Below are 19,927 nucleotides of genomic sequence, written 5' to 3'. Positions count from 1 at the left end.
TCTAGCTTTTTTTAGACAAGACTGTATCGTAATCCGCACATTTGCCAGGAAACACAATCTGTGATAACCTATAATTTTGTTTAGTTTCCGAGCCTTGCACTGGAACAAAGACAACGTCAGATACAGACAAATTGGCGATAGTCACAGTTTTGCACCTGATCTCGTTGACTTAATGATCAAACGGCTGCAAAAGTAAAGTCAGTGCTCTGTAACGCAGAACGTTGTGTTGGACACAATCATACTCAAGGTGCTATTGTGTAGCAAAGCAAAAAAGTATATGTGCCAACGAGAGTACGAAAATGAGCTCCAGCGCATTGGCCATGTTCTGAAGCCTGTGTAATTTTTACAAAGACGGGCTTTAAGGAAACTTTGGGGGCTTTGGTAATGACGGGTTTTATCATGGCGATGATATGTGCTCTGTGTAATTCTGAGGTTTAAGTCCCGATCCATTGGCTGGATAATAACGGACTTGAGTTGCAGCAGCCATGATGTGTGGATGGGCGTCTTGGGAAAATTGCGGGGTTTCCAGGGACCTGCTTACACTGAGAGAGGACTATGGACTGCCCGACGGTGGAATTGTCTAATAATGGCTCAGCCATGGTTGAGTCTATCATTACCTGGTTGCTTCGTTGGCGTAATAGACAGAAAGAGTAGCAATTTATGGCCGACATATGGAGTGATCACCATTTCCTCGCGCCCTGTCACCGCGTTTTCGCCATCTAGTGACCACTCGTTAAGTCCATGGTATCCCGTACCATATGTTATTCGTGGTAAAATAGTGACTGGTCATTAGAGACCGCTTTCAACTGAAGAGTGTTAGGATTAATTATCACATAAGGGGCTTGTCGAGAGAATATTCACCAAATACTATGGAAATTTCCGAAGCGAGCTCTTTCTTATTCAGAACAACCTCTTTACCAAGGCTTTTTTCACAGTTTTAAAATTAGTGTAGTTTTACAAAAGGGTAGTGAGTGTTATAATCGTATATTTTCTTAACTTCTAAATCTGGATTAAAACGTTCTGTTTTGTGCAGTTCGATGTCATGCGAAAACCTTTTAAAAATGAGACCTTACGTTTGGTGAAAACGACTTTTATGAATTTCTAACATAAATAGAATGTTTGATGATCTTACGTGTTAGATTGTCGTTGTTGTCCTTGTGCATTGTTATTGTTCCCCATAGGTCACTACATGAAGGACTGCGTGGACGCTGCGGGGGAGAATGGGCAGCTTTGCCAACAGTGCCCCGAGGGAACGTTCCAACCAGATGAGAACAGATACCCAGACAAATGCCGCCTGACGTAAGTTCATGAAACAGATCGGTCTACCCTGTCCATACAGACGATTACCACAATAAACCTGACTACCACCATAAACCTGGCTACTACCATAAACCTGGCTACTACCATGTACATGATTACCACCATAAACCTGAGTACAACCATAAACTTGGCTACCACCATAAACCCGACTGCCACCATTTACATGACTACCACCATAAACCCGACTGCCACCATTTACATGACTACCACCATTTACATGACTACCACCATCTACATGACTACCACCAGAAACACGACTGCCACCATTTACATGACTACCACCAGAAACACGACTTTTACCATAAACACGACAGCAACATGACCACGGTACCAATATAAGCATAATTACTACCATAAACCGGGTAACCACCATTAACACGACTACCACCACAAACACAACTACCACCATAAGCACAACTACCACGATAAACACGACTACCACCATAAACCTGATAACCACCTGACTACCACGATAAACACGACTACCACAATAAACAGGACTATAACCGTAAACATGATCGCCGCCACAAACACGACGTCACAGAAGCAAAAATACTTACAGCAGTCTTTTAAATGTTTATAAATGAGAATACAAGTAATTATATATCAGGCTGCCTATCAATCACTATAAGTTACATTTTTTTATTTAACATTACATACAGACGTGTTTACAGCAATTGAAAAGAAGTTATATCGTGAAAAAATGAACCTTTCAGTCGCCTCTGTGAGCAGCCGTACATGGAGTACAAGGACTTTGGAAACACGATCAAGGACGCTGAATGTAGCTGTGTGAAGACCCATCACTTTGAAGGAGATGACCAGCGTGCATGCGTGCCCAACCAAATATGTGATAAGGGTTTCGGACAGGGAACTTATGGTAAGCCTGCGTTGTTATCGATATGAGTTTGATCTGTGTGGGTGTGATCAGCTGACATGGCCGATACGATACATGAAATTCTCAACAATACCAGACAACCACTTTTAGACAAGATGTAAAGAGATAAGACTGGATTTGCCAAGGATATGACTGCGTCTGCTTTTTATTCATGTTATGTACTTTTTTTGAATAACGATGTGAATTATTCCTTTCGTATTTTTTAACGTAAGAATTGTAAGAAAATGCAAAATATAAATTTCGGCGGTAAAACGTGAGCTCATATAATACTCCTCTTGACCATTCACTGGCGGACAAATTGTAGTTTAGAAACAGGTGTGTTCATCTTCAGACCACGAAACTCGGAGTAGAATGCATTAAGATGCCCTTATGCTGGGTTAACGGTTGTTTTATATCATCCTTTTCAGGACAGTGTGATCGGTGTATTGACAAAAACATGTACTCTGATAGGAAAGACAACAGCCAACGATGTATGCCATTAACAGAGTGAGTATTCCTGTCTGCAAACATTTAAAACCTAATAAAAACGTTTGGGGCCTGCTAGAAAGGGGATTTTATTTAAAGTGCTCGTTAAGCTGTAAGGGAACAAGTGCGTCAAAGCGTCCAGTTGTTTCAGCATTTGGCTGATGATGTTGTTGATATACGCATATATATATGTCGATCATGCTTGGTTTGAATACTGCATAAATACATGCACGGTATGCTTCGGCTATTTAATATGATTAACTTAATCAGCTACCAATTCATATCATTTCGTTTTACTTTCAGTTGCGAAAAGGAAAGTAGGTGCACCGTCCGGAAGAGCAATGGTACATTTGATACAGAATGTGGACCTTTCGTGGAAGGTAAGCACGTACTTATTTCACAAACATTTACCCACTGTATATTTCTATATTTTCTTCTATCGCTCTCCAGCGGCTAACTGAATGTAAGTGCGTTTGTATTTTCAAGGTGATATACTCGCCATGATGTGGCTACAATATTTCCGAAGTTACGTTAAGCTGTGTCATTCATTCGTGTTCAGTTATAGAGTAGAGTATATATATATCATCCAGTATATATATCATATATTTGTCTGCTATCCTGCAGACGTGAAGACTTGTGACAGCTTATTAGGGCGAGACCAGGACTTGCTGAAAATCATCCTGCCAGTGATCGTCGTGTGCGTCCTCCTCATCCTTTTGTTCGTGTTCTGTATTCTGAGATATCGGCGCCGGAAGCGAGCCCTCCGACATCTCGTGGACGCGGAGATTCCACGAGAAACGATAGACACCGCCATTAGCAAAATCGTAGAATTCTCAAAGAAAGATGACGTCTTTTGTCGCAAAGGTAAGCATATAACGTTTAATTTCTGGCCCATGAAAGCAGCAGCATGGTCTTGAAATACGTGATCAACTAACATGATGGTTCTGAGCGCAGAAATTTCGTGTGTATTGTTAGCTTGGAGAGGTATTGTAAGAGGGGAATCAGAATCTATGCGTCGAAAAAGACATTCGTGCGCCAGCCATCAACCTATGAGGAAGTTCCAGGTCAATAATCACAAGGCCAATTCCCAAAACGCCGTATTTCACAAACCACCAAAGAACTAAGATAACATATAAAATACGAAAATGTGACGGAATCGCACAAAGAGAAGCGGTCAACAGTTTTTAATGATGTAGGAAAGATGTAAGGTATGTTCTGTGCGACTGAGTGTAATAAGTATTCAAATCGTGTACCATGGTAGAATATCAGTTGTCGATAACAAAATGTGTATCTCAACTTCGCTTAGACTGGAACTGTTTTTTTTTCTTTTTTTGATTGCCAGAGACGTTCTGTCCATATTTACTTACAAGAGAATTATTATACTCATTGTAAAACCTAAGAAACTTTGGGTGAAGGTCTTTGATGAAATAACCTTGACACAGTAAATGCTGTCGGTGTCGAATGTGGTTAAAGTTTTGGGCCAATCATAGGGTTGCAGTGGCCACTCATAGTACACAGATAACCAATCATCGGTAGCGATTTGCATATGGAAGGAAATCTTTTACCTGATGGCCCAACATTTTGCTCAGCCGTTCACAGGGTTGCAATTGCCTCCCATTGTACATGGATTGCCAAATGCAGTTCGCATATCAAAGACCTCTGTGGTAAAGTTGTGCACTAATTCTCCACAGTGTCTTTTACCACCACAATGATTTACAACTCCATAACATAGAAAAGTCACTGCTTGGCATTCCTTGGCATTCCTTACGCATATGATGAACAGTGATAGTTGTAACAGTATAATAATTTTGGTCTTTGTCGTTGATGTATTGGCAAGATTTTAGCACTGTATAATTAGAAGATAATATCTGTATATGACAGCGTCAATCGTTCAATTTTTGGGGGTTTAGAGGTCATTATATGAATGTGTTCCATGACCTGAACATTATACATTTGTACAAGTTGCTCTATCAGTCGGGCTACCGGTGTTCTCTGAATGCCTTGTGTTTTTTATGTCATGTACTCATTACTTTATGTTCACAGCTTCTCAGTTATGTGACAGGAGAGTAGAGATGACAATAGGCAGACAAAACTGGGCGCTGGCCCAGGATTTATTCAGACATCACCCCAAAACAGGCAAATATGAGGTCATCGTTCAAACATACAAAGGTAAGCATTTGCTAGGGCGTTTGGAATCGCGCGTGGCCGAGATTATGCCATGTTCTGCAGCTTTTTATAGATTGTTCCACGATGAAACCTGACTTCACTCGCAAAATGGAAAAATTATTAAATACAACAAAACAAAACTCAAATACATTAAATTATAATATTGTCCATTTGAATAAAAATCATTACCAATTAACCTTAAACCTTAAACATAAACCCCATGAATTTATTTTTTCGCTTTTTGGTTCAAAGTATATGAACAAATGGGGTATGCACATGGATTACAACGGTGTACATGAAACCGTCCATTGTACGCAAACTTTAACCTGTGACTCTACATAATCTGTGACGGAAGTGTTATAACCAATTAAAAACAAACAAAAAAAAAAAACTGGCCTTTATTACACCATTCAGTACAGGCTGTTAGTCAACAAATGCTCACGATTGTTTTTATACTGACATTCCCGCGGTCGTATAAGTGAAATATTCTGGAGCACGGCATAAAACACAATCAAATACACCAATATACTGACATGGTTGTAGATGTGCCACATCCAGAGGAGGTCAAAGGTTACCTCAAAGAATGGCACGACTGGAAAGATAACTGTCCGGAGGCTATTGCTGCTCTGCTGCGATCTTTAAGGAATATATCCAGAGAAGATATCGTACTGGACATTTGCAGAAGAGTGAATACAGACGCAGGTGGGTAATCACTTGATCTTACGGGGAGAAGGCGGTGTGTGGAGGCTTAATAAGTGGGGTGCCTCACTCGGGGATTAATGGAATAATGCCATGCATTCCAAAATGCTAAATAAGCAAAATAACAAACTTTGTTTTGAAGCTACCTACTTTTGTATGATCTATGTTGTATCTTGCTGTTGTCGACGTAAAATGTGACCCTAACGGGTAATTATATAAGCCTGTGCCCGGTTTTATGAAACTTCTTAAGTTATTTTGCTTAATCAAAAGTGTTTTGCTAAGCAGCATAATACTTCTGAAGTGCTTGATTTAAGTTTTGTCGAGAAGCACTTCGTGTTGAACTGGCATGGCAAAACACTATCGACGTAATCAGTTGATTGAACTTATGAAGTTTTCTGAAACCGGACCCAGCTTTGCATGAAATATTAAGAGCAAGAGGCGATGTTAAAATATGCATATTATGAAACAATTCCACTTAAATACCAAAACTCTTGCACTTATTATGTCTACCTATTCATGTTTTTACAGGTGACATCGGTGTTGACATTCCGTCTCGCTATCATAATGGGGGCGATAAGAAGGCATTCCATTTCACGTCACTGTTGCCTTGCACGAAAAGGAGGGCGAACAATTCTCAGATATCCATGAATGGGAAAAACAATGAAAATCTTAGAACTGTGAAACCTTTGTTGGATGAAGGCAGGGCTAACAACGACGATGACGATAACAGTGAAGGCAATTCCAGCGGCCCATTACAACCGAGCGCGCCGATTATGGCTGGAAGCTCGCCATTGGACAGACAGGAATCAGTTCCGATACAAGCGAGCTCATGATTAGTTGTTTCATTCCCATATTTCTCGCATACATAATGACAGGAGTGTCTGAGTAGTTTCAGTAACATAATGGATGACGGGCTAATAAGTGTGGATTTTTAACCTGAACATTCTCGTTTGTGGATTACCCCGCCTGTGGAGAGAGCTTGAGAACAAGATGCGGTTGTCTTTCATGGGCGTCATTGATATAGTGGATACGCCATTTTACTTTTGGGCTTGTTTTAGCAGCCCTCATTGTCGTGATAAGCAAGAGTGTGTTACAGTGCAACCCTTCTTCATATCCCAAACTGGTCAACTGTGATTGTAAGCCTTATCGTATAATGGAGAGTGCAGAAGCCATTTTGTTTCCAGTGCGCCATTGAGAAGTCTTCCAGAATGGTGTGTTGACGAGAACTGCGGGCTTCTGATTGGTACCACAGTTCATACGTAAGACCATCATACAAATTTAAGCTCTCTGAAGTTTGTTTTTTTTACGATAGATGCTTTTGAAGATGTCTGATATCGGAGGCGCCAGTGTAACTCACAGGATTTGTCATGATGTAGGTGTATGGCTCAGCTTCTTGTCAAATGAAGTGAAAGGCCAATTTAACTTTCAAATTCTGTGAAGGGTTGAAGGCAAACATTAATTAGAACGTCATTTTTTTGGAAGTAAGCTTTAGATGGGATTCCCGACACCATGTGGCTTACGAATTGTATTGACAACGTGGTGGAAGACTCAGAAACATCGTGAAATGCTATCGTGTAATGTTCCTGCTGTAAAAAAAGTGTGTGATGTACGATTATGTTCTTACCAAAGTGTCTCTGAACTTTGTATTCAGTTGTGACCCATTTTACTGATTACAGAGTTTATTTTAATTGTACAAATATAAATATTATGTCAGCAAGTTTCTACACACGGATGATAGTATTGATGGGGTGGTAATAAGTGGATATCCACATATATGTGGGGGAAAGTATGAAATATCTCTCATACATATTTTAGAACTTTGATTCGCTGTCATTTATTATCCCGGCCATTCCTAGCAGCCGGTGAGATTGCGTGTACAATGAGCCTTGCCTTTCAGAACAGGATCTGCGGAAAGCAGGTTCAGGTTCTATTTTAATTTGATTTTAACTCTGATAAGTTATGCAGGTTGACTTTAACTTCATTTTGCTTCGGTGCAAGTAACAGGAATCCTGATTCCTGAAAATATCGTATGGTCCAAGTCAGGTTGGTATAAACTGATACAATATCGCCGTATTTGTCATGAACAATAAGGTAAAATCAAAGTGACAAAAGTTTTAAATACAACACTAGCATGCAGTGCTGTTTATGGGTGACATCGGTAAATTCCTTCGTCTTCCTTTTCCAAAAAAGGAACACGTGTGTGCGCAGATCATATGACAAAATCAGGCCCTCAACAACTGGGTTCAGAGCCCTACACCCCTGCTTAATCACTTCTTAAGTTCTATTGCAAGACAGAAACCAGGGCTTGTCCTAGAGCGAATTTGTCACGTTCTACAATAGTAAAAGGTAGTTCTACGCATGTAGCTCAAGGGAGACAACTCTGTCCGCGTAGCCTTATGTTTCTCAGCAGCCCTCTTTCGGAATATTTGTGCCCTTCTATAGTTTGAAAATATTTCAATTGCCTAAGTTATGTAGAATGTTTTAGCGATGTAACGAAAGTTAATGTACATAAATATACAAAATTTTACGGTGCTTCTTCTTTCATTTTTATCTTGTGGCGATATTCGTTTAATTTAAATGGCCTTGATCTTTAACGCGATCATTATTCGGAGCACATCATTTCTGGCATATTGGGAACTATGAGAGTATATTTGTTATTCTTGTTACCATGTAGATAGCTGTTCCACCACCATGAAAATAGAAAACCTGCTCATTAAAATATCCTCTCATCGTTTGTCGTTTTTGAAGTAGACTTTTTTCTTTAATATTCATTAGGGTAATTGACTGCGATTTTGTTATCCTCTCACTAAGAAAATCTGCAATTTAGGCTTATTCAGGTTCGGTTCCTGCTGTTTCTAGATAAATTAGTAATGTCACCGTCATAACGAGGCTGAGAATAGTGACATTCATATGCAACGCCAAGAATCACACAAATTTTATAGAACTCATCATACAAATAAGTTTTATTCCCACTTATGATAACTGCGAAGCATTTGCTGAAATCTTGTCCTTTTAATCGGATTTTGTTTGATGTTTTTTTTTCCTTTCATCAAAATATATATAAGCGCATTGTTCCGACGTCTAAGTGTTTTGTATACATAGTTTAAAAAAGGGATGTTTGTTTTCATGTTTCGTCGTTCTGTAAGTGAGATTTTATGGTTTCGACATTTCAGAATGGCGTCAAGGGCGTTGGACGCCGAAATGTATATACCCATGAGACGTAGTTTTACACTTCACATTCCACAACGTTAAATGAACGCCAAGACTTCAACAGAGTAATATCTTTTGAGGATTTTGAGCCTTACTCTGTAACATCGGCTCTAAATGGTCATCGGCTATATATATATATATATATATATATATATATATATATATATATATATATATATACACGTCCATTCGTCTTAATCCGGCTGTAATTAGCGTGACGCCTACGAATCCAGATCGCCAAATGTTAAGGACACGTGATTATGATTGTAACAATGTACAATGCTGTTACATATGAATTCATCTTTATAACACAAAAAGAGAGAGAGGGGGGCAGAAAGGGGGATTTTAATATTTAATTCTTGGCAAGTTTTTTCTTTCCTAAAGTAACAGTTGCCAACGACAAAAGAACAAGATAACATCTTTATATCAAACATTTTTGTGATTCAGTTAATAATATATACAATAATATGTGTGTAATAAACAGTTTTTCTTTATATCGTTTTTCATTTCAATGCATTATACGAACATTAAACATTCTCTTTCGTCTCTTTCGTTGTCATAATTTGCATGTTTTGCACAACTTCAGTTTATCGTTATAAGATTGTTCATTGGTAAATAAATGATTAATGATCGCTTTATCGCATTGTTGTTGCGTGTCATTTATATCTTTATGTAATGGAGGCGAGGTTGGCTTATACCCTTTTTGTGTCTGTGGCTTTTTACAGTGTGACAGACGCCCGACGAATTATCATAAAAAACTACTATATACCAAGTACTGGAGTGAGTTTGTGAGTACTTGGGGTTTAACGTCATACTTCACAATTTTTCAATCATATGACGGCCAAGTACTGCTTATTGTTGTTCTGCAAAAATCTTCGTACAATGCGTCGGATGAAAAACAAGGATATTGTTGATCCACAAATGAGCTTAGCATCGTATAAAACCATAGATTCTCCGAAAAAAGACGGAGTCGTCGCATTTTTAACATTTCAATATTCTGAGACATTTTCTTAGGATTTGTCTCCAAATATTTAATGTTTCGACAGAGTATTGAACATGACAAATAAAATTTTACCGAAATATTGAAACGTGAGATATGTAATTTCTCAGCTTTTTCGGAGTTTCTATACACTTTTGGAAAATAAAGATTGGTTATGGACTAAAAATTGCCTTTAGTAACTCTGCGCTGTGTGAAATAGGCCTCTAGTATAACAGAGGGTTTATTTACAGTTTGTTGTTTAACGCCACACTGTGTACGATGGCGGTAAGTGTTATGGTTGGAGAAGCACAGGTATATATCTAACACAGTGTTGTTTCATGCGCCGCGGACAGTTCCTCTGATCTTGACATACAATCTGCAGAACACATCGAGTGAGCGAGTGAGTGTTTAGGGTTTAACGTTGTAATTTTTCAGTGAGTGCAAAGAGTGCATGCAATGTGCCTCCTTGTTGCAGAACGGATTTCCGACACTCTTTTATCTAGTGCTACTTCACTGAGACGACTTACCGAAGGTAAGTAAGCGGCCCCACCCGAGCCATTATAGTGCTACGGGTCAACCAGTCGTTACACTATCTCCTTCATGCTGAACGCCAAGCGAGGAAGCTACAGCTTCATCTTTTAAGGTCCTAGGTGTGACCAGACCCATGCTTCACCCTGATATACCGCCCCCGAAGTAGACACTCTACCAACTGAGCTATCGTAAACAGTTAGGCACACATCGAAAGTCAGTTTGAAGCGCAAACAAAACGTCAAATGCACTAGGATTGAACCAGAGGACCTCTGATGGTAAACTGATCTGATTTTTATTTAACACCATACTAAATATTTTTTCACTTCTTCGACGGAAATCAGTCTTAGTAGGGTGGAGGAAACCGGAGTACTTAGGGTAAACCGGAGTGCTTAGGGTAAACCGGAGTGCCAAGGGTAAACCGGGTTGCCTAGGGTAAACCAAGGTGCTTAGGGTAAACCAAGGTGCCTAGGGTAACACGGAGTGGTTAGGTAAAACCGGAGTGCCTGAGGTAAACCGGAGTACCTAGGGTAAATCATTAAACCTTAAGTGTAAGAATACCATGAATACCACCAAATGGCTAAATTCTAAAATGGGAGATACGCGTGATCATGTGAAATCCAGTTTTTCTACTGTAACATTTAGCAAGAATTCTTGTTGAGTAATGTCAGCTCATCAACGCAAATGGGCTATTTTTAGAATGAAATGCGGTGTTTTGGACGAAATAGGGTTTGTGACGTCACTGACACGTGATATATTAGTCTTAGTAGGGTGGAGGAAACCGGAGTGCTTAGGGTAAACCGGAGTGAAGTGGTTCTTTAAGACTAACTTTAAAATATGAAGTAAAAAAAAAAACAATATAGCTGCTTTTTGACGTTGTTTTCATTGACGTTTCCTTCATTTTCGGAAGGAAAGAATCCCGACCTCTCCCGCCCAACCCTCCCCTCCCCGTAAATCTCGGTTATAAGTTACACATGTAACATCTATTTCTGGCTACAATAATGAATACAAACAACTTTGGTGCTAAATTTCCAAATGCACGGAAACTGAGACGAATCACACAAAGAACAAAAACAACACGAAATATGGAACAAGGACCATGCTTTATCTTATGTTTTATAATGGCTGTTTTCCATGCTGGAAGTATGTTGACAGTATGGGCCAGTTTTGGTGATATCTCCTCAACAGGCCAGTCTCCACGAGTCCAGATCCCAGTCCTTAATCAACGTGCTGAAACCATGCGGACGTTTAGAGCTCGAACAGACGGAATGCTGTTTGCTGACACCTTGTGTTTTGTGGTCAACATACTCAGTGTGGAAGACAGCCTAGACACGAAAACAGAACAGAAACCCCTCATTTTATTTACTAATGTGTATTATTTACTAATGTGCATTATTTACTAAAGTGTATTATTTACTAATGTGTATTATTAACTCTCCTACTTCCGCAGTCTAGCTTGTGAGAGGAAGAAACCTCAGTAACTATCTGACATTATTTCTGACAAACTATCTGACATTATTTCTGACAAACTATCTGACATTATTTCTGACAAACTGTCTAATTTTATTTCTTATTTATTTATTTATTTGATTGGTGTTTTACGCCGTACTCAAGAATAATTCACTTATACGACGGCGGTTAGCATTATGGTGGGTGGAAACCGGGCAGATCCCGGGGGAAACCCACGACCATCCGCAGGTTGCTGGCAAACCTTCCCACGTACGGCTAGAGAGGAAGCCAGCATGAGCTGGACTTGAACTCACAGCGACCGCATTGGTGAGAGACTCCTGCGTCATTACGCTGCGCTAGCGCGCTAACCAACCAATTTTATTTCTGACAAACTGTCTGACATAATATCTGACAAACTATCTGAGTGACATTATTCCTGACAAATTATTTTACTTTATTTCTGACAAACTTTCTGACATTCTCTCTAACAAACCGACATTATGTTTGACATTTTTCAGGACAAACTGTCCGACATGATAAACTATATAACATCCTTTCTAACTGACACTATATTTGACATTCTATTGGACAAATTATCTGACTATAATTCTGATAAACCAGCTCAGATTATTTATGACAAATTATCTGGCAGTATTTCTGGCACGCTACCTGACATTCTTCGTGACAAAAGGTCCCAGTGTATGGACTCGACGTGCTTACATTAGTGCATGTCTGAAAGTTATAAATACACTCTGTCTCTAAGATGCAACATGAAATCTGAGATATATAATACCACGTTGCACGCAGCAAATTAGAATAGTCGAGAAACTAATGCCTTCATCAGATGACTTAAATAAACGCGAATGCTCCAAGGCGTTCTTAGCATCTCTGCCCATGTGAATATCTGTACAATAAACTTTCTTAAACGGAGCCTGGCAATTTGTTAACTTTTGTTTGATTCTGACGCATAGCTTCCTGTATATTTGATCAAAGGGAGACAACTATTCCATTTCATTTGTCTGCTTTATACAACGAGTTATTTCCCTTTTAGTCTCAATTTTAGACTCTTTGAGACACTTCTGTGGTTTCCACCCAGGTGAAAACAGCAATCGTCTGTGTGAAGTTGTTGTAACCTAGATGGGCACAGCTTGATGAAAATGTTTTCATTCAGTTGATAACTCCTTTCATCACCCTTGTATCACGTGAACTGAGGGTCGGGTAGAATCTGTTTTTGCCAAAATGAAGTCTACAGTTTTACTCAGATAAGAATTGTTTCTATTCAGCTTTCAGTAGCTTTGCTAGCTAGTTACTTTCGCCAAGCAGTTACTAGAACCCATGTGAAATATTATAAATTCCCTTCACCAAAGAGAGCTTTACTTTGTTCTGCTGCAGAAAGGAACTGTATTTGCCACACTCGTTATAGTTGACACACTCCTCGTTCAGAGCCCAGTCAAAGTATGAAGCCAGCTCATGTATCTGGTCTACGTCGTTCTTCAGACCAACCGACAGACCTCGCTTATGAGCCTCTGAGGAGGTAGACATTTACACACTTGTACATGCACATATCCATAACATACAGATATACACAAACATTTCACATTACAGATATAGATATACACATGTACGCATGTACATAGATATGGGTAATCATTTAATTTATTTATTTATTTGATTGGTGTTTTACGCCGTACTCAAGAATGTTTCACTTAAACGACAGTGTTCAGTGTAAAACAGTGGCTAGCAATATGGTCGGCTGGAAGAAACCCACGACCATCCACAGGTTGGTGGTAGACCTTCAAATCAGTTCGATCCGATCAGTTGTGAAAAATAATAATCAGATGTACAGGCACGGGAAATGCACGGAAATAAAATAAATACTCAGACAGGTTTACAAAGATAAGCAGACATCAATATGCCGTAAAATGTACGTACACCCATCAGACCATTTTATAGGTTTACATAAAGAAAAAGACGGAAACAGCAGTGTGCCTATATATTGGAAAATGTTATACACAGCGCTCTATGTTAACTGGAAGAACTGATACACTAAAGAAATTAATCTGTTAATTTTAAAAGAAAGTATGAATAATGCCGGAATGTATTCTGTTGTCATAGCACAAGGTTATGTCAGATTCGACATAATACCCTGTTAGTCTAATATAATTTTTCTGTTGAATTAATAGAGTTTTGTGTATTATATATGACAGAAAAACGCGCGGTAATAGTAGAATGCATTCTAGCATTACGCAGACAACAGACAGTCTGCTAAATTAACAGATTACTTTTTGAGAGTACACAATAATTTAACCATCGTTAAGCGTACAAAACAGGTATAGGCTTAAGTCAACATACCGACATGTAAGTATGCCTATCATTAGTAAGACACGTGAACTTAATTATTCCTCTCAAGCACTTAAATTTTTAACTTGTAAATCAAGCTGTCAGTCATAAAGATATATTTCCTTGTAATTTTCCAGGTCTTCATTGTCGCTTACCTCCGGCCAGCCACTTGTTATACTCCAGCTGATCGCTGGCCCGCAGACCTAGCCCGTTGTTGTTGGTGTAACCGTCAACATTGTCTGGTTCCACTCCGTCACAGTTCCGAGTTTTGGCATGGTCCAGACGTCTGCTCATGATCTCTCGCACCATTGGGTGGCGGATGTCAATCCAGTGCTCATCTGGCCAGTCTTCGAGCTTGTGGCCGATGGCAGCGTGTGGGAACTGGCCCGCGTCGCTGCGATAATTCTCCTTTGTTCCGGCGGAAAAATAGCAGATTACTATTTTGCCCGCTCTACAGAGAGCATAAACAGAGAGAGCACATATCAAGTTTAAAGACGCATACAATGATGTAAACAGTCAGTGAATTCGGTGTAGTCCTAGTGTAGATTACTTCTTGATGCTCAAAGTAAACGACTATACTGACAGCTTCGACATATTTGACAAGTGCAGATAATTGCATCAGGTTTTAACTTTGAGCGCGCTCTGACGTTGGTTTGGGCCACCAATCAAAATTTGCCGAAGCTAACGTCAGAGCAATCTGTAGAGTAGATTCAGTGCCGTTTGTTGTGTCTTAGAGTGAACAGTGGTAAGCCTATGTTCTCGGTGTAATCAAAATAGACAATATACAAGACGGAGCTATATATGGCATCTTTCTCCCATACCCATACCGATTTTCTGTGAATGCTACACCTAAAACAAGTCGGTAACGTAATGCCTTTTTCTCAAGGAGAAAATGCCTTATTTACCGCAAATGAGGAAAATTGGTGTACTTTAATGTGTACTTCTAAGCTTATTTGAGGCTATTGTAGTGCTTACTTTTCTATACGTCAGATATGGAAGCCGGATAAGGCCATCATCGTACCATCGCCTCGTGCATCGTGTCATCACTTCGTGCCATCGCTTCGTACCATCGCCCTCCCACGAATACTCACGTGACCAGAGCAGTGCATTGTGGTCTTTAATTTCATTTTCCGCTACTGATCAATTATTTTTAAACATACCCGTATGGATCTGTATAGCGTCGAGGGTTTGTCCTTAAGCGTTTACACACAGGAAGCGGAACCATAGTCTATTTCTTTTAGCCAGTCACCTGTATTCATCTATTTGTAAAATAAGTCATACTACCAAAACTGCCTTTAGTCAGTGACTCCTAAAAACACAAGCTCTACTCATGGATGTGTTGGAAGTCCATATTCTTGCACAGAAAATGAAGGTAGAACACTGATTCTACACTGATTTCGATGGCAAGAACTAGATGACGTTATATAATTATTAAAAAATACAATGGCGAGCTGGATACTTGGGGGGGGGGGATGGGCAAAAAGTGGTGTAAACGGGAGAAGGTAGAGCCTTCAGTCCTTGACGCTTGGCTTGAGCTTGTTAAGATCAAGGTTGTGTATGCAATCCACCATATCAATACTAATGCTCATGTGACAGCCAAGCAAGTTCTGAAGCATCCTGCCTTGCGAAAGGTACTTGATGACCTTCAGACAATGTATGTTATTGTTTCTGCGGACAAAGTCGCTAATAATATTATATTTGTGTGCAAGAATTATTACGATATCGGTTTCTTGTGGAGGGGCTTAATATCACAACAACTGCTGCAACATCAACGTATTCCATAACTACCTATACCCTGGAGGAACTATTTAAAAAAAACATCAATCCTTTCTCAAACAGAGGAGTACATCCATATCCGTACCTTCCCGTCACAGCCACATACCACAACTTTACTGTATTCTGAAAATGGATAAATTCCCCATTCAATCTTGATTTATTGCTGGGTTAAAACGCTGTACCACCAAACTTGTATGAACTATCTTAACGAAAGCACTACAAGAAGTACAGTCTTTTTGTAACAAATTTTATTGTGCAATTGCAAAAAATTCAGGCGTCAACTGTGTTGGGAAACTTAAAAACTCTAAACGTTTCACTGAGGAACAAGACGCTCTAATACATACCGTATAGGGATTTCTCCACTCTCTGTAGTACGATTCCTCACACGGATTTAATAGATAAAAATTGTACCACTAATTGCTTCGGCGTTTAAAAAAACCGGTCACGGCTATGTTAACGTCAGAGGCTACAAAGCCTTCTTCAGTTCCACTCATACGAGGGTTACCATTCAAGGGATGTTTTCATGTTTAATGAGTTGCTTGAACTCCACATTAATAACATATGTGTGAAATTCGGGAAAACCATATATCAAATTGTGCCCCCTTTTGGCCGACCTATATCTGTTCCTATATGAATACGACTACATGTAGAAACTATTAATGAGTAATCCTCACCAGACCCTATCTCTCTCATTCAGTCAACAGTATATTGATGATTTTCTGGTTTAAACAATCCATATATAGCAAAGGCTATGAAAGATATTTACCCACCTTCTCTGGATTTCAAGGAAACCACAGATTCTCCAGATGGCACATCTTACCTGGACCTATATTTTTACGAAGACCGAAAACGGTTTCCTCTCTCGCAGAGTTTACTACAAGAGGGATAGCTTCAATTTTGGCATTGTAAATTATCCTTACTGCACAGCAATATACCGAAGGTCCTGTGTGTGGCGTGTACATATCTGGACTTGTAGCATTTGTTAGATCCTGCGTGATTTCAATCAACGTCACAAGTTTTTACTGCAAAAACTAGTGGGTCAAGGTAATTCCATCAAACGCCTTCACTCCAAGTTTCTTTTTAAGTTTTACAATGAGTATAATTCTCTTGTAAGTAAATATGGACAGAGCGTTCAGAAACTCTGGCGATCTGCTTCATGACTGTGTCTAATCCCACTTAACCCGGGGCTAGGGGGAGTATATTCATCGTGCTGAATTAGATCAGCACTTTGTATACGTGAAGAGTTGCAATCAAAGCGCAACTGAGACACATATTTTATTATCGACAACTTATATTCTACCATGGTACACGACTTGAATACTGATTTCACTCAGTCGCCAAGAGCATACCTTGCGTCCTTCTACGTCCTTGAAAACTCCTGACCGCTTCTCTTTGTATGATCCCGTCCTATTTTCGTATTTTATATGCTTTCATAGATCTTTGGTGATTTGTGTTATATGCCGTTTTGGGAATGCACCTTGCTATTATTGACCTGGGGCCTGTTTCAGAAAGGGCACGTAACGTTACGTGCGTTTAACTTCCATGGCGACCAGCATTGTAGGTATTACGTCGCCATGGAAGTTATGAGGACGTAGCGCTACGTGCGCTTTGTGAAACGGGCCCCTGGAACGTCCTTATTGTTTGCTGGTACATGAATGTCTGTTTCGACGCATACTTCGTAAGGCGAGCTAACAAAATTCCTTTGAATACTCATAAATTTTTCTGCGCACAGAACTATCGTATTGGCTGATTTCTGCACCTATTTCAAGACCATGCTGTAAATATCATGAGCCTGAAATGAAACGTTATAGCTTAACTTTGCAACAAAGGCGTCATCTTGTTTGTGTTAAACGTCATTTTGGGAATCGGCCTTGCGATTATTGACCCGCAACGTCCTTAATGGTTGACGGCTGGTATACGAATGTCTGTTTCGACGCATAGATTTAATATCTTTTGACGGAGGGTGATACCAGTTACCTAAACTACTATCGATTTTAATCTAAACCCTGTTCCTGACACTGCCATATTTGATATTGGTCATACGTTTAGCATAATATAACCTTCATAAATGGATTTTACTTTATCTCCTCTTGTATTTAATCTCCTGTATATTTTCTATTTGTAGTCTGTTCGCTGAGAAAGTAGTGTAGGCTGTGCTACTTTGTGGAATTTGTACTGACCACATGTTGGTGCAGCTATTGTAAAGCAAATTACTCTCCACGCCCATTGTACAGCATACCACTTGGTTTGAATACTTATGACGTTACCTGAGGCAATGAGTTCTTGGTGTTGAACCAGGCTTACAGAGTTTAACATTATGAATTAGGACAAGTATTCTAACTGCATTTTCCTTGCAATAACACAAATGTACAATATATCAATGTGTTGATTTTGTGGTGTTACGTGTCACTAACAACAGACAATCCAGGTTGCGAGTATGACTGATCTTACAGATAACTGGATATAGGCGAGTGGCGAAAAGAAATAAACCATATAGTAATAAGATGTATGCATCATGAGCACTACGTTACCTGTCTTATGGCCGATCGAACGATGGTACGAAGGGAAGGTACGATGGCACGAAGCGATGACATGATGGAACGAAGCGATGGTACGATGGCACGAGGATATGGGACGATGGCACGAAATGATGGCCATCGTACCATCGTTTTGTGCCATCGTACGATGGTACGATGGTACGAAGCGATAACACGCTTATATAACACATAAGATGTACCATCGCCTTTTGCCATCGTACCATAGTGCCATCGTGCCATCACTTCGCATCATCGTGTCATCGCCGGGCAATGGAACGATGGTACAATTATGGTCTTATCGGGCCCCCTTAGTCAGGGCATAAATTTATGTCAGTTTTGACCTTTACTGATATCTAATCTGGAAATCGCAAAGCTGTCTCAGGTTGGCAGACATTTGTCTTAACTCGTTTCAATCCTCAGTTGAGATTGTAATTACGCTGAAATTGTAATCTTTGAATAGGCCCTACTATACTATAAAAATGCCCCACCGTCTTATAAGAGCAATAGTTTTGAGTATGGAATCAAATAAACAACAAAACGAACAAATCCGTCAAAACATACACATCAAGATAACTTCTCATGGAAAACGGTAACTACATGTAACAAAATTGTGATTATAAGATGGTATTACTTGACCCTAATGCGATGTGAAGAATGTATCGTTGCCGTAATTGTTATCGTCGATGTTGTCGTGTGTTTATCTTACTCACGCTTTCAATGCATTAAGGTCGCTAGATGAGGTATCGTACAAATCCACGTCGTACATGTCCACATTGTAATGGGTATCTATCTTCCCGCCACTCAGCTGCCATTGCCAGGACGTCCCAGGCTTAGGTCTCCAGACCGCCAGGACGCTGACCATTAGGCTGACGATCACGGATGACCAAAAACTGACTGTTACACCACCACTCATTTAGGACAGCACCTGATGTAAGACTGACGAAATTAAATTGTACACCTGTCGTTGATGTAATACGTACCAATTTTTTTTTGTGGAGTAGAGCTTATCTCATGGCTTATCTATAGTTGGTTCACATACTATCAATGTCACAAAGTAATGGCTGTAAAATATTAAACTGAAGATTGTGAACAAATACAAACGGTTTTAACTGTTACCTGGGCCTGGTCGTTCAAAACTGGTTTAAAACTTAATACCAGATTTAACTTTAAGCCAAGTCTTCAATTTTGTACTTAACCTAAAACAAATTGAGTTCCAGTTTATTAAATATGGGGGGGGGGGGGGTGTCTCAGTTGGTTAGCCCAGTATAATGACCCAGGAGTCTCTCACCAATGCGTTGGCTGTGAGTTGAAGTCCGGCTCATGCTGGCTTTCTCTCCAGCCGTACGTGGGAAGGTCTGGTAGCAACCTGCGGATGGTGGTGTGTTTCCCTTTGTTATATTTTGACTTTTGTTAACTGCATTGAATGTTGAGTTAGGCTAAAATTTTAGATATAAAATGTGACTTAATACCAGTATTAGCTAATGCACCTAACAACTGTGCCCAATTGAATAAATTCAGCCAAGACCTTCTCGTGTACACTTTTAAAGCTAATCGGTTAAATTC

At 39.7% G+C, this 19,927-nt stretch overlaps 2 protein-coding genes across 5 annotated transcripts in view; one reads left to right on the top strand and one right to left on the bottom strand.

The window, feature by feature from the left end:
* Nucleotides 1–7,967, top strand: part of LOC135475342 (uncharacterized) — a 50,078-nt gene extending 42,111 nt beyond the window's left edge. For all 3 annotated transcript variants that reach the window (XM_064755198.1, XM_064755200.1, XM_064755199.1), the window contains exons 3-10: nucleotides 1,182–1,299; nucleotides 2,037–2,197; nucleotides 2,623–2,701; nucleotides 2,984–3,060; nucleotides 3,305–3,544; nucleotides 4,724–4,849; nucleotides 5,390–5,548; nucleotides 6,074–7,967. In XM_064755198.1, the coding sequence (XP_064611268.1) occupies nucleotides 1,182–1,299; nucleotides 2,037–2,197; nucleotides 2,623–2,701; nucleotides 2,984–3,060; nucleotides 3,305–3,544; nucleotides 4,724–4,849; nucleotides 5,390–5,548; nucleotides 6,074–6,378 (1,265 nt within the window). In that variant the 3' untranslated portion in view covers nucleotides 6,379–7,967. The remainder of the gene's footprint in view (nucleotides 1–1,181; nucleotides 1,300–2,036; nucleotides 2,198–2,622; nucleotides 2,702–2,983; nucleotides 3,061–3,304; nucleotides 3,545–4,723; nucleotides 4,850–5,389; nucleotides 5,549–6,073) is intronic.
* A 3,396-nt stretch (nucleotides 7,968–11,363) lies between these two features.
* LOC135475259 (uncharacterized) lies at nucleotides 11,364–19,320 on the bottom strand. Of its 2 annotated transcripts, none has more exons than XM_064755087.1 (4): nucleotides 19,075–19,320; nucleotides 14,207–14,502; nucleotides 13,074–13,237; nucleotides 11,364–11,587 (listed from the first exon to the last, which is right to left on the bottom strand). In XM_064755087.1, exons 1-4 carry the CDS (start codon nucleotides 19,275–19,277, stop codon nucleotides 11,444–11,446), a joined length of 807 nt encoding a protein of 268 aa, XP_064611157.1. In that variant the 5' UTR covers nucleotides 19,278–19,320; the 3' UTR covers nucleotides 11,364–11,443. The 2 variants fall into 2 exon arrangements, with proteins under 2 accessions (XP_064611157.1, XP_064611158.1); XM_064755088.1 differs by having other exon boundaries at nucleotides 13,089–13,237.
* Nucleotides 19,321–19,927: the final 607 nt, after the last annotated feature.

Source organism: Liolophura sinensis, chromosome 9 (genome assembly GCF_032854445.1).
Source record: "Liolophura sinensis isolate JHLJ2023 chromosome 9, CUHK_Ljap_v2, whole genome shotgun sequence".
In the NCBI taxonomy this organism is placed as follows: Eukaryota; Metazoa; Mollusca; class Polyplacophora; order Chitonida; family Chitonidae; genus Liolophura; species Liolophura sinensis.
This window is presented reverse-complemented; position numbering and strand designations above follow the sequence as displayed.

Excerpts from the sequence above, each read along its gene's own strand:
- LOC135475259 (XM_064755087.1), bottom strand. The coding sequence starts at position 19,277 with ATGAGTGGTGGTGTAACAGTCAGTTTTTGGTCATCCGTGATCGTCAGC. Across the intron at positions 13,238-14,206 it reads TAACAAGTGGCTGGCCGGAG|AGGCTCATAAGCGAGGTCTG; the intron begins GTAAGCGACAAT and ends CTACCTCCTCAG. Across the intron at positions 11,588-13,073 it reads ACAAAGTAAAGCTCTCTTTG|GCTGTCTTCCACACTGAGTA; the intron begins GTGAAGGGAATT and ends TTTCGTGTCTAG.